Raw genomic sequence first — 19537 nt, forward strand, 5'->3', positions numbered from 1 at the left:
CGCGCCTTTTTCTTTTCACTCAAACCGGAATCGGCTCCGATCGGCTGAAAGAGTATGCACTCGGAGCCAAACGTCTGCAAGACCGAGAAATAGTACGCTATCGGAGTCGGTAAGCTCCTCTTGTTTCACACCAAGCGCCTTTCGAGCATTCTTAATTACAAAAGCAGTGCACATGGAAAAATAAACCTTACTACAAATATTAAGTACCTACTCCATCTTTAACGTATTAAAAATTTGCTCTCCTCTCGGAGCCGGTCTGTTTGAACGGACCCTAAGGCAGTATCCTGCGACAGGGGCGCGTTGTGTTCAGCGCTGAGGTCGCTGTGGACACACGGCGCGGCGCGGTGCGGCGGCGCGAGGCTGCTCGCGCTACAAGCGACGCTCGCTTGTCTCACTGAGTTATATCACTTATGTTAGCACAACGACGTTACTGACGTGTTCTGTATCAATAAATTATGATAACTATGTTGATTTTGTGTTTTATTTCGACTTGACTTAAACTTTCGGATAAAATAAAGCCACAAGCATGAGGCGCCATTGAGTACAAAATAACTAGTGGAGGTGCCATAACAGAAAATCCTAAGTAGCGCGCCAAAATGGGAGTGTGCAAGTCTTCGCCTTTATACGCCTTCTTTGAACCTGACGAAAAAAATCGTTAGTTCACTAGTAACTGATCGTTTTGGTCATGCCCATCCTACGAATTTGACCTAGAAGAAGGCGCCTGACATACCTGCATTATGGCATCGTATTATTTCTTCGTGCCCATGACCCCTGGTACCGTGACCTTCTTTATGGCATCTCCTCTATCTTTCCTTATAATGTTGGTTTTGTGTTTTATTTTACTTCAAACAACTACAACCTCAAACCGGATAAAAATTAGACCATGTTAGCGCAGGATATCTTTTTCCCCCGAAGTGGTCGGTACGTATTTGCCAAACATTTTCGATATTTGGCCGATATTGTTCCGACAGATCAACTATCCTATTGCAGATATATTGCAACACACGGCTCAGCCGTAGATTGCTCTAACGACAGTGTTCATAAAACATTTTTATAATGGCCATGTAAATTTTTGCCAACCACGTGTAACACCATTTTTCACACAAATTAAGAACGAAGAAGAAAAACACACATTTGCAATTATTTATCCTATTTATTAGTCACCATATTCTATACAGATCTACCCTACCATTAATCACATATTCCATAGAAATTAAAATGAACCTTATTCTTATACGATTAAACTGCAATATCATTTGGCAATGGATCAGGAATCTTGTTCTCAATAGTAACAGATTTGGTACAATCTTCGGTCTTGTAAATGCCGACGAGACGGTTGGATACTTCAAACATGTTGTATCGAAGTGAGATTATAATGAACTGGGCGTTTTTGGTGCGTTCCTGTAAATAGAAAAGGTAGGTATATTTTAGTATGATATGAAACAGTAAAATGTTTGTTCTTAATAAAACTTAAGATTTTATGAAGGATGTTTTCACGTGTTTAGGAAGGCACGTTAAATTGGTGGGTCTCGTTCGGCTGTATTTAGAATATCTTTGGTCGTCGTTACGGGTAGTCAGAAACCAGAAAGTCTGATGACCAGTCTTACTAAAGTGTATGGGGTAATCAGTCGCTCCTTGTAAAACTGGATTTCAGCTGACTACAATTAGATGGGAGGCCGATCTTGACATAGTTGAGAAAAGTAAGTTGCATCCAGTTAGACTAGAAGCCAACCCCAACACAGTTTGAGAAAAAGGCTAAGCAGATGTTTCTTTTAATTAAAACTTAACCAATTTATAATTCATATTTCAGCTATTTTAACGGCAGGAAGATGACAATGATTAAGGTGAGTTTTACTACCTTAATATAATTAGCGACAATAGACACGTTTTTGAAGTCCAAAGCCGCGTCGATTTCATCCATAACGTATAGCGGTGTAGGTTTGTAGTAATGTAACGCGAATACGAGAGCTAAGGATGATAGTGTCTTCTCACCGCCAGAGAGGTTTGATATGTTCTTCCAAGATTTATTTGGGGGACGGACACTGGGGAAGAAATGGTATATTGAAATATATGGTTTGTGTTATTTTAAAAATAGCTTCTATGATGTCATGAAACATAACTTTTATGTCATAAAGCTTTTTTATACAAGGCATGGCATATGAAGGCAAATCATTGCAGTAGGAATAGGTACTGCATTGCGGGAATTGCGAATTAAATTGTTTAATAAGATCGAATTGCCAATTTCCTCCTTTTTTGAAGTCAGTTAAAAATATGAGCACAACGAGGTTATAACAACCAAAGAAAAGGGATAAATTTATAGCGAAGCTTTTTTGATCATTTGTGAAGTATAAAATTACCTGAAAACAATACCCTCTGTGAAAGGATCTAAGGAATCAACTAGTTCTAATTCGGCGTCACCTCCCAATGTGATCATTTGATACATTTCCTTTAATTTCGCCGTGATTGTGTTGAACCCTGTAACAATACATACAATTAATCAATGACTTACATATATACCGTCTCTGTCTTATTACATGGCATCTCTGATTGGTTTAATTTTCTAAGGCCCAAGTTCACTGCCAACTCAAGAACGTTTATCGTTAGTTTAAAACAACTGTTCGCTATGAATTTTCACATTCAATTTTCAAAGTGTTGTTTTAAGAAAAACAGTTGTTCAATGCTGAACTGCCTGAGATTTACAGACAAACAAACAATTTAAACTAGGAGTTTGAGGTCAAACAATCATTATATTGATACAGTTAACAATATCTTTGAAAGGGCATAAGAGGCCACTACAGGAAATTCAATGCAGCGTATAACATACTTATTAAATGATTAGCTTCCGCCCGCGGGACCCGCGTCCGGAGATAACTGCTTCCCCTAGCCGGATGGTAACAAAAAATCCCATGTCCTTCTGCCGGGTCTAAGCTACCTATCTAATTTTCAGCCTAATTGGTCCAGCCGTTCATACATGATGGCGTGACCAAGGGATATAAGGATTTATTTTTAGAGGTAGGTACATACGTATAATTATTTTGTTCATAATTAATTTGAAACATACCACGCAAGAAATCGGTAGTCCTCTTCTTTCTGAGTTCATCGTAAAGCGCTCGCATTTCATTTCGTCTCGTCGTTATCTCGTCTAATTCTGCCGCTCTGCGTAGATACAGTTCTTCTTTAGCTTTGTAATCCTGAAAGAAAAAAAAAAATTAGCCCCGCAGCAAATCGAAAAGTTTTGTTTATTTTGATGAAACGAAGCATTTCTTCGATTGTTAGCGGGAAATTCATGAATAAAATGGTTTTTTGAAGGCTTTACCGAAATTACCATTAGATAAAAAGCGTGATCTAATGATTAGCGTAACATTATGCTTCATAGTATTTTTTAATGTCTTGTTAAAGTAATGTTTAACTCTGAAAGTTCTTACATTTTAAAAGTAATCAGAAATACTATATTTTTCATTAAAAAACTCACTGGGTTATCAAATAACATTAAATACCACCACCACCAGTTGTTGTTTTAAAAATATGGAAACAAATATGGCCCCTGTTCGCAAACCAAAGTTAGTTTTTTCTTATTTTATAGAGGAGCGCTTATTTACTTTATTACCTGTATAGCCTGTAAATTAGGCTTCTTATCCCCGATCCTGTTCTTCTGCGCAGTCAGCCTATTTCTCAACTCTTCCACCTCAGCGTCTTCCAACTCCTCAGGAGTGTGGCGTTTCAGAGGAACTATCGGTTCAATGCCTGGTATACCTTCTATGCCTGGGTCTTCGAGCTTTAAGGATTTTAACTGTGGGGAAAAATGTTTTGGAAATTTTATTTATTCTTTTCATAGCTAAACATGTTGTGCTATAATTTGTATCCAATACCATTTTATACCAAGCTACAAAGATGTTCTTTTATAATTCACTGGTAGTTTCACCTGCGTCCCATGCTATTACTACATAATAGTAGCCTTATAGGTGCCGTAATAAAGAGGCGTATCTGATAAAGGAAATCAGACTAGTTCCTGAGATTAGCATGGCAAACGATCTCTTGAATTTTATAATATTGTAAGTATGTATAGTTATCGGCACGGATATTGAGCTCTGACCTTCACCTGCGCAGAAGCGATTTATTGGATTATTGCTTTATGTGTACAGTGCGCAAAGCGATCCCCACTCTTCCGCCGAGAGCTCAATATCCGTGCTGGTAACTATATTAGTCTAGATTTAATAGTTTTATTATATTATCAGCATATAAGGGTGCGTCCACATCTGGCGAATGTGCAGCTCGCGAGCTGCCCGCGAGCTGCCCGCGAGCTGCGCGCGTGCATTTTTGTTCGATGGCCGCTTCTGCGCCGCTCGCGCGCAGCTCGCGTTAACTAAAATTAAAATAATCACCATCACCAAGTCATCATGTTAAAATAATATTACCTCCTTTTCCCACATAGGGGTTTTACCCTGACAGTCATGAATGGTCTTTTCCATTTTGGTAACTAAATTGTTAGACTCTAAGCGCTCAGCCTTAACTTTGTTCTCTTTACTTTGTAGCTTCTGAATTTCTTGTTTTAGCTCCGAAAATTCATCTGTACCTTCGCTTATTTGCTCGTCTACCTGAAAAGCGAAACAAAAAATGTTTTTAGCGTTAAGTTAATATACTTCATAGCACGTTTTGAACTGGGTTTAATCCTTAGGGAATCCACGCAGAGGTCCCTCTGGACCTTCCCTGTGGTTCCACCTGCTTACATAGTCTAGGGATAAGAAGTCAGTCCCATCCTGTGTCCTTCCGCAGGGTCTTGGCTACCTCTCCACCAATTTTCAGCCTAATCGGTTCAGCCGTTCTTGTCATATTCATTCAATGTTAAAACACATAACTAAGCCGTAAGGTGTAATTTGTGTATTCAATACGTGGTTAAGGCAGTTTTTTATTTATTTCTTCCTTGAGTAATTTAATTAAATGTCTTATATACAGAATAGCACGACTTACTTCTTCTAAATCCTTCTGCAGCTGTGAGCTCTCCAAGGTGAGTTGTTTCTTCTGGTTGTTCAGCGTTTCCAAATTCTTTTCAGTCTCTTTTAAGTCTGCTTCCATTTGCTGGATTTTGTCTTTCGATTTCTTCGCATTTCTATTTCAAAGAGAAAGAGATTAAATGCCGACAAAACAGTGGGACTTTATATGAATGATATTCAAATGAGTGTTGTTCAGTGGAATGGTATTGAAAATAAATTAATGGTTGAAAAACACTCACAAAACACGTTTTTATAAATACATACTAATCGTGGTCAAAGTTGATTACAAGAATTTTCTAACAAATCCAAACACAGTTTTGATAGGACATTCCATCATGAAAAGTTCTAGTTCATATAATTCCAGCTCCATCATCAGATCCGATTGATGACACCACATTATTGTATTGTCATCAGAACTACATACAGCTGACATTTTTTTTGACGCTGCGATCCTTGGAAGATGGTTAAATTAGTTACCTTAAATTCAATTACAAAATTATTTACATACAGGTTGACCTAATAAAAGCTATCTGCTGATAATGAAGCCGGAAGATATGAACTGGAACTTTTTTTGGTCTTTACGTGCATTTATAAAAGCAAGTTTTTCTAGTGCTATTTCAATTATATTTTTTTTTCATAAACAATTATATAAGAGTATTCAACTTGCAATGTGAAAAAAATACGAACCTTTTGCTAGTATTAATAGCGACCTTAAGCTTAGTGATCTCAGAGTTAATTTTGTCTATTTTCTTGATAAGCTCATTGACAGTTTTCTGTAAATCTTTCACTTTTCCGCCTGCGACCGCCGATATTTGATTGTCGACCTCTTGAACTTGCTCTTCTACCTGTTAATAGTAATTATTAAATAAATAATTTTCTTTAAATTACTGGGTATGCTACTTAAATAATATTTGGAAAAGTTGGTATGAAATGTAAACCAAAAAGTGATTTATTAACGAGGTATCAGATATACGAATCAAAAATACGAGACTATATACAAGATTTCAAAATGGATCGTCATTTTTATATTAACCTGATTACAATATGAGCTTATTCTAATAAACAGTTGAGTTCAACAATGTATTTCTCTATGTATTTGTGCAATATTGATTTTGACCAATTATTTATTATGATTCACACTTAGAATTTATATCACACACACACACACACTTAGAACACACTTAGAAGTCGTGGTGGCCTAGTGGGTAAAGGACCAACCTCTCAAGTATGAGGGTGCGGGTTCGATCCCAGGTCAGGCAAGTACCAATGCAACTTTTCTAAGTTTGTATGTCTTTTCTAAGTATATCTTAGACACCATTGACTGTGTTTCGGATGGCACGTTAAGCTGTAGGTCCCGGCTGGCATTGTATATCCTTGGCAGTCGTTACGGGTAGTCAGAAGCCAGTAAGTCTGTCACCAGTCTAACCAAGGGGTATTGGGTTGCCCGGGTAACTGGGTTGAGGAGGTCAGATAGGCAGTCGCTTCTTGTAAAGCACTGGTACTCAGTTGAATCCGGTTAGACTGGAAGCCGACCCCAACATGATTGGGAAAAAGGTTCGGAGGATGATGACTTATAATTTATATGTTGTATCTAAGGCCTCCCCTACATTAGGCAGCAAAACGCGACGCTCACGCAGCGCGCTCGCGACGCACGCGCGGCGCCCGCGCTACTCACACGCCCGAGGATCGCGAGTAGGGGAGGCCTAAAATAAACAAGTAGAGATTGTACTTACTTCACCAGCATCTTCTTTAGCCTTGTTAAGTTTCTCAGTGGCAGCCCCGACAGTAGCTTCTAAGTTAGCTTTCTGTTGCGGGTCCACTCTACTAGACGCCACTTTAGCTTCTTGCTGCTTTATTTGATTCTGTTGAGTATTCATTATTTTAAGTTAAATGTACATAATAATAATGTACCAGGTGAATAATGGGATGAAATATCAACTACATACAAATACACAATATTCAATTATATTATTAAACTTTGCTTGTTTCTGCTCCCAGATAAAATTACCATATCAGAAATCCGAATCATATACTATGTCAAAAACTGTTCACGGTGATAGTTGGCATATGATTCGTATAAAAAATAAGGTTATTACTAGCTTCCGCCAGCGGTGTCATTCGCGTCCCGTGGGAACTGATTCGGGCACCCAGATAAAGCTAGCCTATAGCCTCTCTCGATAAATATTTCTTTATTCACCACCGAAATATTTTTCCAAATCTAACTTTTAGTTCCTGGGACTACAGTCTTCCTAATTATAATACGTATAAATATAGATAAACACGCCGTAGTAATAGTTACCTTCATAACGGGCACTTGTTCGATCAAACTCTTGAGTTCTATATTCAGTTTGTTGAGCGTAGTTTTCCCTTCGCGCACTGTACGCTGTAACGATGACAATGTCTCTTCTAGCTCCGATTGCTCGTTACGGATCTCTACTAACCTGGAAAGTTATTGTAATAATATTTAGTTAGGGGTAGTTGAAATTAGTTTTTTTAACGAATATTTGTTTTTTATAGCCTTCGGCGTGACTTCAAATGACCAAACAAAAAAATGTTGAAAAATAATCGAATTGAGATTTGTATCAGACATACCAACATTGCTTTAAAATATCATGCAAAAATACTGAACATAGTAATATCTCTTTCTAGAATACATCTAGTCGCGTCGCTTTTTGACATGTCCTTTGTGTCACTATAAGGTTAACCATTTGAGCAAAAACATCTTCAGACAAAAACAAAATTCGTAAGCTATGTTCGAGTGAAACCTCAAAACCTCTTTATTTACTACTAGCTTCCGCCCGCGGCTTCGCCCGCCTAGATTTCGGTTATATCGCGTTTCCAAGAGAATTCTTCAAAAGTCCGGGATAAAAATCCTATGTTCTTTCTCAAGGTCAACTCTATCTCTGTACCAAATTTCATTAAAATGAGTTCAGTGGTTTAGACGTGAAAGCGTAACAGACAGACATAGTTACTTTTGCATTGATAATATTAGTAAGGATTTCATTATTACACAATCCTTTAACAGTAGTACAGCATGTTTAAAATTAAATTCACTCACCTTCGTTCCAACCTCGCAAGTTTCTCCTCATTAGCTTGCATGACCCTTGGGTCTTGTTCACTGGTGTCCTGTTGTACTGAGCTGGACATACGGCCTCGCATAGTGGTCTTACCACCACCGGACATTGTACCTGAAAATATTAAAGTTGCCATTGAAATCTGTGAACACAAAATAAATAAGGTTCATGACGTTTTATCAGATCTTTGTTACGGAATCACGCTATGCATTGTAATTCTCATTTTCTCCCATTATCAATTCCTCTTTCAATAACAAAAGCTTCAAACCTTTACCTTTAAACCAAATTACATAAATTAATTTTGCAATAAAACCCAAGGCCTATCCCAAATTGCAACTACCTACCGAAATAACTTGACGAGTCTAAAAACAGCTGATTGCCACGCAGTAGATATTATACCCTTATCCCAATTTTGTTTGTGGACGGTTAAGCATGTCTTCAACTTCCATACTCTGCTATCTGCTATCACGTCACAAGTAACAGTCTTTCAAGCCATATATTCTTTCAGACCATCAACCGTGTCCAAGACATCTAAAGCGTTATTCTTACCGGCGATCTCAATGACATCTCCCTTGAGCGTGACGACCCTGTACCGCGTGTGTCCGTACGCGATGCGGGACGCTTGCTCCAGGTCGTTGGCGACCAGTGTGTCGCGTAACGCGTAGTAGAACGCCGGGAGAACTCGCTGGTCCTTCACGTTTACTAGGTCGAAGAGACGGGGGGCATTTTCTGGGCTGCAATTAAGATTAAATATGTGTGCCGAAAATCGATCTCAGTGGCGTGCACTTGGAGAGGCCTATGTCCAGCAGTGGACTGCGATAGGCTGATGATGATGATGATGATGTGTTTTCATCAAAAAAAAATGGTAGGAAATAGTATATGAGGCTTCGTGCAAAGAAATTAGAAACTGAAATACTTAGTATAAGATGCTCCTAAGGTAGATATCATAAAACGAAATTGAAACCTGCATTTATTTTGATGATGACAATCAGAACTTTGGGTAAAAGTACCTATTTATATAATATTGCTTACTGAGTACACTATTAACTTAATGAAATAGAGCAAAATAGAGCAAAAAATCGAGAATTCGGTAACATTATTAATTTAGTTCGAAATCGTTGAAATTACGCCATAATTACTTTGAAACTTAGCACTAATTTGAATTTAAAATTGAAAACAGATTGTTTTTAATCCATCTTAAAACACAGTTTATTCATCATCTAAAAGCTTATAAGTCGGTGTTTAATCCTGACACATATTGATATTAGATATTAAATCAATAAAAATACTCACAACTGCAGCCTCCTCTCATAAGTCTGTTTCAAATGCTCCTGCTTATCCAAAGCGATGAACGTAGCGCGTCCTATATCGTGTTGCTTCAAATGTTCCACACAAGCTTGGGCTGTTTCTACCGTATCGACTACTATGTTATCTAATGCACCGCAACATGTAGATATTGCGACGTCGTATTTATTGTCTATGCCGCCGAGATCGCCCTAGGAAGGAAAGAAATTGGTAAATATGGTACAAGGAATATTTGCGCAGTTTTGCGCAAACATAAATAAACTTTGCGCAGATTTGCGTAAGGCGCGAATAATATTTGTGCAGTTAATCGTAATTATTGTTTGTACAGCTTATAATAAATAACACATAGACATTGGTTTTTAAAATAACCCATAAAGTCTATTCGATTGGACAGAGTTGTGTCTGTTATACTATACTAACATATTTTAGTGTTCTTGAGATTACCCTAGAAGGTAATACTAAGATGCAAGTTTTATTTCAATTGATTTGAGATGTAAATGTCACAAAAAATATTACATGATATTGCCTAAAAGTCTAACCTAGTTATAAGTAAGTTATATACTTACCAATCGTCCAAATATACCAGGCATTCTGCCTTGTCTCTTTTCATTCATGAGCGCATTGAGCACTCTGTCACGCGAAGTGTTCGCGCTCATCGCTTGACGAGATTCTTCTAATTGTGCTCTGACAAAGAAGACAATTTTAATTACTATCATTGGTTAATTTGTTTATCAAACCATTCGAATTCGGTTCAATAAGAAACCAACCCCCAAGACGTTAAAAAAAAGGGTCGATGATGGTTCATAATGGAAAGACTACTATCAAATAAAAAATAAATGAATCCTTACGTGTATAAAATGATCCTATATTGACATCAATCAGGGAGAGATGTACTAGTGCATTTATTTATCTTACAACATTATTATTGGGGGTGAATAAATAGCTATAAATAGGTTTATGACTTACCTCAATGGTCTGACTTCACTTATAATCTGTCCCTCTTCTTTCTTCAATCTCTGCAGCTTAGTGTTAATTTCGTTCAGCCTACCTTCGTTCTCTGGTACAGTTCGCGACAACTCGTCTTGTAAACTGAAATCATATACATATTTAATAAAATATATACCTACACACCGAAAATATTTTTACTTTTGTACAACAGACATATAAAAATTAAATATTTTGAATGATTGAAAGTATGTTATATCATATTGAGTTTATAATTTCGCATTACACCAGTTTTACGTGTCTGTTGCTAGTATTTAAGGGGATTTTTATAATTTAGGAAAATTACAATCAGTTAGTTTAAATTGTTTTTTTTTCTCATTCATATAGAAATGACAACTTAATGCCTGTAGCACACCTCCGCTGCGAAACCCAAAGGGCGAAACCGCCATAGTTTCGCTGTGAGTTGTGAGTTGTTGGGCGGCGAAACAATACCGAAATTCCCTGCTCTAACGTACAAAACTGACTATGACGTTGTCTCTTTCTAACATGATTTCGCTCATTTGCTTAGGCGCCGTCTCTACATCTCCGCTATGGCGGACAACTGGCGGACAACGGGCGGAGATGTAGACGGCGCCTAAGCAAATGAGCGAAATCATGTTAGAAAGAGACAACGTCATAGTCAGTTTTGTACGTTAGAGCAGGGAATTTCGGTATTGTTTCGCCGCCCAACAACTCACAACTCACAGCGAAACTATGGCGGTTTCGCCCTTTGGGTTTCGCAGCGGAGGTGTGCTACAGGCATAACAAACTAAAAAGATCCCGACGAATTGAGATTTAGATATTTCAAGATTCCTCCTTTTTGGGAAGTCTGTTAAAAAATAAAAGACAGTATTATATCTAGATTTTTTATATACTCACGGTTTCTTCTCATCCAAAGCCGCAGAAGCTTTATCAAAAGCTTCTTTCATGTTCTTCAATTTCTCAATTTCCTTCTGTTCTGTACTCAAGTATATCTTGAGTTCAGACTCAGCTAGCTTGCACTTATTGTTGGCTTCGTCTACTATTTTCTTTAAACCTATTAGCTTGGATTGGAGACGGTCTTTTGTTTCTTGTAGACCTTGGGTTTTTGTTCTGTTAGGTGGAAGATAGTTTTGGTAAGAAACACAAAATAACTAAAATAACTTTGGCTTTAATGGGACATTATCATTATGTATACTTCTCAAACCATAAGTTTAATTATGAACTTTAATTGAGAGTATAAGATTAGAATTGCTGTATAAATATAAAAGGTGTTGAACTATAAGTAGTAGAATTTTTTAAGGCTGTTTGATTTCATTATACTCATACGTACTTACAAAAATTATATGTAAGCCCGAAAAGGCGCATTTAAAATGAATTTAGATCTCAACAAATAAAGAACCAGCATAAATATTTGTTGAAACATAATAAATTACTCTGGATTAAGAAAAACCTGTGATTTCTGATTTATAATTAGACATACCTGACACTAGCGACAGCCGTTTGTAATTCTTCTTCAGCTTTAGCTTTCTGCTCTGTGTGTCTGACAAGGAGGTTCTCGCAGTCCGCTATTTCTCTCTCGTTCTTTTCTGGTATCTGTTGGAGTTAAAGTTATTTTTGATTATTTATATTGATGTTCATCATTATCTGCCTAGACTTTTACTAAAATATGTTGGTAAGCTTCCAGTCTCAAAATGAGCTGAGTACCAGTGTTTTATATGGAGCCACTATCTGACCTTCTCAACGAAAGAAGTCCGGTAACTGACTTCCGAAATACGGAGGAACTGGTTATGACCGATCACGCCAAGGAAGTGGTGAAAGGTGGGCGTTTTTGTGGACTTTCTTATGTAATTTTAACGTTAGAAAAGTGCTGTTTTTTCAGCCTACATTGAATAAATGCTTTATGATTTTGATTGATTGACCCATACCTACAGCTGTAACTTAGCTGCAGTATAAAAATATCCTTAAAAAAAAAACTCACAAGTTCCAAATCAATAAGCTTTCCTTTCTCCTGTTCAACTAATTGGTCTAGATTCTTCTTTTTCTTATTACTCTGCGTTAAATCGGCTTGCGTCGTCACGGTCTTGCGTTTGCAAGCTTGCAGCTTTTCTGTTATCTCCTCTTTCTTCTTTTGTAGGACGTCGTATTTTCTAGAAGGAAAATAAATTGTTTGAATTGATCAAAATCGTAACTTGATAAGGGGGCATGAGTTAATATAGGCGATCAATTAGCCGGATTTAAATTGACTTTATTTCTTACTATTAACTTTAGTCACTAAAAAAACGTTTTCAATGGTTTAGTTAGATCAATCATTTATCCAGGATGGCTATAGCATACTTTTATTTGTGTGCATGGAGCAATTGCCAAGGTACGCGGGGGAAACGGCTGCCGGAAGCCAGTTGATATAGGTAACGAGTCAGTTACCTTTATAATATCAACGTTTTCAGTTTATTTGCTTTAACGTTCTGATCGCTGAAACTGCTGAACCGATTTACGTCTTTCTTTCAATGTTAGATAACGTATTTATTGAGAGAGGATATAGGCTTTTTATCCGATTGTGCAAAGTAGTTACTCTTACCTGGAAGTTGTTTAGTCCCTATGAAAAATATAAAAAAATACAACAAAATACTTACTGAGTACCAGCTTTAAGAACGCCAGTTTTTTCCTGTAGCTCATCTTGAATTTTTTTCAGTTTTGCATCTACGGCCGCCAAATTCTCTTTCAAATCTTGTAAGTCTTGCTCTTTCGTTTCTATTATTTTGTGTGTTTCATGGCTGAAAAGAAAATATTAGAAATCAGAGTCTGGAATAATAGAGTACCACTATATCTTGATTTAAAGACTGTGACCTTTGAGCTTGTTTCGGTATTTCTTTTCAAGGTAGGAAACCGGCCTTATCTAGGCCCAAAAATTGACGCGTAAAAGCGTTGATTTCAATTTATTTGCTAGAAAAATAACATTTTCAATAGAACGCTAAAAACATTTTGAGAGTATGTATTAAGCTACTGATCTGATTTGAAAAAAACAAAAAATGTTTTAGATAGTCCGCATTTATCAAGAACGTTCCTTCTATCCAGTAGTGTGGTATAGTTACCACGAGACACGGTAGATGATAACAGGTGAAACCACTAGCAGAATTTCAAAATATATAGTAACATACAAATAATATTACTTACATATACTTTTGCAGCAGCATATTCCTAGTCCGTAAAGTAGTGTTAGTCAAGTTCATGAGATCCACCGCCTCTCTCATTGGCTGTTCCAGTTTGATCTTCTCTTGTTCAACCAGACGAACTCTGTTGAGTTTCTCTTTGCGCATCTCTGTGTATTCTTCTACTTTTATTGCTAGTTTGTCTATGGGCTCCTGTGGAGAAAGAGTTTAGGATTTGAGTTTATGAATAATTTTGCTAAGTGCATAATAATATGTCTAATATATAAGATTTACTTGAATACTATCCAATATACGTAACTGTTCACATTATGTAATAAATAAATAAACCAAAATAATAAGAAAATTAGTAATTCGCTGAAGTTTAACTTTTGATGTCAAAAACTAGGACCAGGTGAGATAGGTTGCAAATAATACACTGTTATTCAGTAAGCTTGTTAAAAATAGAAATTTTCATATATGCAGAAAGACTAGTGACTTTACGAGCACAAGGATTGGAGCTAAGAATTTAAGGTTCATTTTAGAAAAACATAAATAAACAAACATTTACCTTATATCTGGATGTGCCAATAATATCTTCTAAATACTCCAACATGCCTCCTTCATGTTCATTCACTGCTTTTGGTTTCATCATTGCAATTTGTTCTACTTCACCCTAAAAAACAACAATACAAAATAGCATAGAAAAATACCCTTATTATTGTAATTAAATTTAGAGCTATTTTTTGATTGAATGTGATAATCAAAGGAAATACTGGTCTGATTTAGAAAATTATGTTAGTGATTCATAGGCCATGTACTGAGAAAGGCCATAGGCTACTTTTTATCTGGGTACATGAAGTAGTTTATATGGGAACTGTGAGCAAGATAGCCAGTTTAGGAATTCGATAATAAATAATCTTTAAGTAAGTTTTAACAAGAAATAAGTAGTTTTATATGTATTTCCGATCACAAATTAAATATCATTTATATTTTATAAATCATAAAAATTCATCAGCTACATAGTTTACCTGTAAAATCAAGAACCGATTGTGAGTCAAATCAATGCCATGGAAACTCAACATCTTAGCAACCTCTTTGAACTGCACCCTCTTTCCATTCAGGGTGTAATATGAGGAGCTGTCTCTGAAGGCTGTTCTAGAAACTACTATTTCACTGTCTGGTACTATTGTGTAATCTTCACCTTCCTAGAAAGAAGAAGAAGAAGAAAGAAGTTATTGTGTTGTTATTGTTATCTGCTGTAAGAGATTTCTAACAAAATAAGCAGTGTTTTTGTCCTTGTATGTTCTTTGTATACTTGAACTATTATACTGTTATCATCATTTTGGTCTGTTATCACAATTTCGATATAATGTATTTTGCCTGGGTGACTGGGTTGAGGTTGTCAGATAGGGCAGTCATTCCTTGTTAAACACTGGTACTCAGCTGTATCCAGTTAGACTGGAAGCCGACCTCAACATAGTTGGAAAAAGGCTCAGGAGATTGAATTTCAATCCAATTTGTAGCATTAAAATGTACACAAAGTAATTTAAATGCCTATAGAATTACAAAAACTTTAATTAATGTAGGATTGTCACAGGATAGGTAACATAGTCCATTTAACACAATTGTATTCTGAAAAAAATTTACAAAATAAAAAGCATACCCCATCAATTATCCGACAGAAGTGAACCGCAACAGATGCACTGGATATATTAGGGTACTTGCTGGAAGAGTGGATGAGTACGGAAATCTTCTTAGATCTGATCTTCGTAGCTCGGTACCCAAACACAAACAGCATAGAGTCTATGACGTTGCTCTTTCCACTGCCGTTCGGTCCAATGATTGCTGTGAAACTCTGTTAAGATATTTTTTATTAGTTAGCATTATAAAAAAATATATAAGTGAGGGAATAGGGGAAAAAAAGTCTAAAAAAATAAAGATTTGTAAAAAGAATTGCCCAGAAAAGTATATTTTTTCATGTTGTTGATTATACTTCATATTTAAACAATAGCAATAAGTACTTTGAAGTTATCTCAATTGCAGCTAAGTTTTCTACTTTATAAACTTACTAGCTTTTGCCCGCGACTTTGTTCGCGTGGAATAGTGACTTCCGGCAGATTTGTGTGTAATGACACCATTGCGCGATTAACGCCATCTATCTACGGAGCATAGGAACAGCTCGACATTTGACCAATAGATGGCACTGTATGTCCGTAATAAATTTTATTTTTTATTTTTATTTTTTGTAATAAAAACTATCCTATGTCCTTTCTCAAGTTTCAAACTATGTCTGTACCAAATTTCACACAAATCGGTTCAGTAGTTTAGGCGTGAAGAAAAGACAGACAGACAGACAGACAGACAGAGTTACTTTCGCATTTATAATATTAGTTTGTAAGTTTGGATTCTACAGCAGATATAAGCAATTTCAAGGCTATACTTATTCTATAGCAAATATGACCACTGTTAAAACTATATTATAGATAATTTTCATACTAAATGCTCTCCTTACCTTATGAAAAGGTCCCAAGGTCTGAACACCCGCGTAACTCTTGAAGTTTTCATTGACTATGTGTGTTATAATAAGCCTTGGGCCTGTAGTGTCAAAAGTAAGTGCGGGTTTCGGCGCAGGCGGTATATAGATGTCCCCAATACGTATACCACCTTCTTCGTCGTCCGATATATGGTCTATATCACCTTCTAATAAGTGATTTTCGTCTGAAGTCGAGGGCCCGCCATTTGGCTCCTCTTCGATATCCATCGCTTCCTCCTCTCCTCTACGCTTTTTGGTCTTCTGCATCTTATTGGAAAACACTACGTGTTTATCGTTATGAAATAAATCACTTTTTCCCTAAAATTCAGGGAAAACAAACAAAACAACGGTTTAGAACTAAAAGCGCGCTTGCTTACGGCGTTATTTGGTTTAATTTTGACACTATTGACAGTTGCTTATTTTTGTGTCAAATTCGAACAGAAATGTTGCCAGAACTGATATTGGGTGTAGTTTATCGTGAAATTAGGAAGTATACAGAGGGAAAACGTGAGTGTATGGGGGAGTAAATACAAGTTGAGAATAAGGGGGGAGGACATGAAGGAAGTAACGGGTGGAGTACAAATAAAGAGGAAATCTATATGTGACCTCGCAGACCTCGTAGATCCACCAATTTAACTGCCTCGTTGGTCTAGTTGTCGCAAGTGTGGCTGCTGAGCACGAGGTCTCGGGTTCGATTCCCGAGTCGGGCCGAAATCGCTTTGTGGGTTTTAGAAGACTTTCACAAAGCAGCCCGAAGCCTGGAGGTTGGTGATTGATTCACCCGTGCATCGGAGAGCACGTAAATGTCGGTCCTGCGCCTGATCTCTTTCCGGTCGTGTCGGATTGCCGTCCCATCGGGCTATGAGAGTGAAGGAATAGGGAGTGCACCTGTGTCTGCGCAAATGCTCGTGCACTATAATATGTCCTGCGCAGTTGGCTGATCTCCTTACATGAGAACAGCCGCCGTAGCCGATAATCGGCTAGGAGGACATCATCATCATCATCAGATCCACCAATAAGTTCGTGCTCTGAGTTAATAATGTCAAAATCGAATAGAAATCGAATCGCAATATGATCGCAATAGCAGTTTTAGGCAGTTGTCCCACCAACGACGAGAAAACGACTAACTATCGGCTATTTCCTCGCTCAAGAAACGTACAATAGATATACTTTCCAAGTGAACAAAAGAGATGCATATACAAATAGTTGATCGCTGACTGTTCACACTGCCGGCGAGCACTCGCTTCACTAGTTTGTCGCTGAGCGACAAAAGCTATGAAAGATAACACTCGCTCGGCGACAGTCGCCAAGCGATTAGAACTCACGCCGAGTGAGCAACCAGTGGTCATTTCTCTACAGTGCCATTCTAAAAGTACACGGTTTTTTTATTTACTATGAATATCGAAAAATCATTTGAATTATCGTTGTTATCTAGTTCAGACGACGATGATGATGAATTCTGCGAGTAATCGCCCGCCTCACTCGCACACTCGCTTATAGCCGAGCTACACAAATATCGGAACTACGCACTCGCTCCCCGCGTCTCGCTAACTCGTTTCTAGTTCTAGCTCCACTCGTTACTCGTTAATCGTTGCCGGTGAGACAAGTGCCTTAACCGTATCGGGCATTCTGCTACTAATAAAAGACCAAACTTATTCGATTGACATTTGATTGGTGTGCGATTGGTCTGCTATTTTGGTGATTTTGGTCTATACGGTAGTTTGCTGTACAACCATTTTGCAATCGAAATAAATCATTTGCAGACAAAATGATTCATTATTGAATGACAGAAAAGGATAAAAACGTTTATTTCAAAGAAAAAATAGCGGAATGCCACATACGCTTCAATCGTAATCGAGTCGGGATTGGATCTCAGTCGAATCGAGTCGAACGTGAATCGTATGTCGCTTAAGTAAAATTAGGAGAATCGGGCCCCTGTCCGCTCTCATAACACCACACGTCCACACATTCGATCCATGACGATCGAGGTCCCACGAGCGTGAGACCTCTGTCAGGAAATTATTCATTTCTACGGTAAAGCTATACGAAGGCACTCAGTTTTCAGGTTTGAAATGTGGCTCTTAGATGCGTCATTGGCCTCAATAAAGTCATATAATATCTACTATCGGCAGTTAGGAGCCACGAGTTGAGCAGTTTCTTTTCGTTTTTTTTTTCTTTTCAAACGTCTAACTTCTATTCTATTTTTATTTCTCGCAGTGTTTTCGAAATGTTTGCGACGATTCTGCAAGAGGCAAGAGAGCAAAACTTCACCTTATGAAAAAAAAGGTGACTTGTCAAACAATCCAATCTGTCACTTTCACTTCAGTTCTGTCACAACAAAAATGGCGAACCGCACGGTAAAAGATGCGAAGTCAATACGAGGCACAAATCCCCAATATTTGATAGAAAAGATTATCAGATCGCGTATATACGACTCCAAATACTGGAAGGAAGAATGTTTCGCTTTAACTGCAGAATTGCTAGTCGACAAAGCCATGGAATTACGATACGTCGGAGGCGTGCACGGCGGTTTCATTTATCCGACGCCGTTTTTGTGTTTAGTTTTAAAAATGTTACAGATCCAGCCTGAAAAGGATATTGTGGTTGAGTTCATAAAGAACGAGGAGTTCAAATATGTGCGTGCATTGGGAGCATTTTACATGAGGCTTACAGGATCTTCGGTAGATTGTTACAAGTATTTGGAACCTCTTTACAACGACAATAGGAAGTTGAGGCGGCAAAACCGGGAAGGTCAGTTCGAGATTGTGCACGTAGATGAGTTTATAGACGAACTTCTTCGTGAGGAACGTCTGTGCGACGTGATACTGCCAAGAATACAGAAGCGCCACTTCTTAGAAGAGAATAATGAATTGGAGCCCAAAGTTTCGGCCCTTGATGACGATTTGGACGAAGAAATGCCGTCTGATGAAGAAAATGTTGACACTGAAGTAAAAGAAAACAAAAGAGAAAAGGAGCGAAGAGGGGACAGAGATAGAAGGAGGGACAGGTTCGTATTTTTATTTCTAAGCAGTTTTGAATTGTGTATAGAGGTTTTAACCTAACAGTACGATGTAATAAAAGCCATCCATGGATTAACCATTTAATAAACTATCCTTTCCAACTGCTGCTATTCCTAGTTATTGTAAAAACATAAGTATGGCATGTAAAGCACTGTTCCCTGTTTAATATTTCTTGTGTATAATTTGATATAACCTAGATAGACTTGTGCCATAACACAAATTTTACTCTATCTTTCAGGTCAAGGGAAAGAGACAGACGTGAAAAGGACCGTAAAAGGGACAGATCTCGCAGCAGAGACCGTGACCGCAGAAGAGAAAGGGAACGTGAACGCGAAAGGGAAAAGGAGAGGGAGAAAGAAAGAGAAAAGGACAGGTCTAGGGAACAGAGGGAGAGAGAGAAGGATAGAAGGGACAGAGATAGACACGATGTTGATAGAAGAAGAGATAGAGGTAGATACTGATAAGAATAAATGTTTGAAGTACATGATGGTAGTTTTATTAT

The 19537-nt window shown here is 37.6% G+C and overlaps 2 protein-coding genes across 2 annotated transcripts; one reads left to right on the forward strand and one right to left on the reverse strand.

The window, feature by feature from the left end:
• Window positions 1–1133: 1133 nt before the first annotated feature.
• On the reverse strand, window positions 1134–16426 carry LOC124642418 (structural maintenance of chromosomes protein 4). Its single transcript, XM_047180826.1, has 24 exons — window positions 15995–16426; window positions 15146–15337; window positions 14511–14687; window positions 14051–14155; window positions 13508–13695; window positions 12967–13107; window positions 12315–12483; window positions 11817–11929; window positions 11234–11446; window positions 10337–10459; window positions 9937–10054; window positions 9359–9561; window positions 8615–8799; window positions 8050–8179; window positions 7291–7432; window positions 6725–6853; window positions 5679–5836; window positions 4969–5107; window positions 4416–4595; window positions 3608–3790; window positions 3062–3191; window positions 2358–2475; window positions 1859–2042; window positions 1134–1401 (listed from the first exon to the last, which is right to left on the reverse strand). The coding sequence occupies exons 1-24, from the start codon at window positions 16280–16282 to the stop codon at window positions 1240–1242; spliced, it is 3870 nt and encodes a 1289-aa protein (XP_047036782.1). The 5' UTR covers window positions 16283–16426; the 3' UTR covers window positions 1134–1239.
• A 1838-nt stretch (window positions 16427–18264) lies between these two features.
• On the forward strand, window positions 18265–19519 carry LOC124642285 (pre-mRNA-splicing factor 38-like). Its single transcript, XM_047180645.1, has 2 exons — window positions 18265–19022; window positions 19274–19519. Exons 1-2 carry the CDS (start codon window positions 18358–18360, stop codon window positions 19494–19496), a joined length of 888 nt encoding a protein of 295 aa, XP_047036601.1. The 5' UTR covers window positions 18265–18357; the 3' UTR covers window positions 19497–19519.
• Window positions 19520–19537: the final 18 nt, after the last annotated feature.

This window comes from Helicoverpa zea, chromosome 24, assembly GCF_022581195.2.
Source record: "Helicoverpa zea isolate HzStark_Cry1AcR chromosome 24, ilHelZeax1.1, whole genome shotgun sequence".
NCBI classification, from domain to species: domain Eukaryota; kingdom Metazoa; phylum Arthropoda; class Insecta; order Lepidoptera; family Noctuidae; genus Helicoverpa; species Helicoverpa zea.

Bases quoted from the DNA above. Each gene is read 5' to 3' on its own strand.
- LOC124642418 (XM_047180826.1), bottom strand. From the start codon at position 16,282: ATGCAGAAGACCAAAAAGCGTAGAGGAGAGGAGGAAGCGATGGATATC. The intron at 12,484-12,966 runs GTAAGTATTTTG...TTTTCCTTCTAG, and splicing joins GTTCTTAAAGCTGGTACTCA to AAAATACGACGTCCTACAAA. The intron at 10,055-10,336 runs GTAAGTCATAAA...CTTCTTTGTCAG, and splicing joins AGTGAAGTCAGACCATTGAG to AGCACAATTAGAAGAATCTC.
- LOC124642285 (XM_047180645.1), top strand. From the start codon at position 18,358: ATGGCGAACCGCACGGTAAAAGATGCGAAGTCAATACGAGGCACAAAT. The intron at 19,023-19,273 runs GTTCGTATTTTT...TCTATCTTTCAG, and splicing joins AGAGATAGAAGGAGGGACAG to GTCAAGGGAAAGAGACAGAC.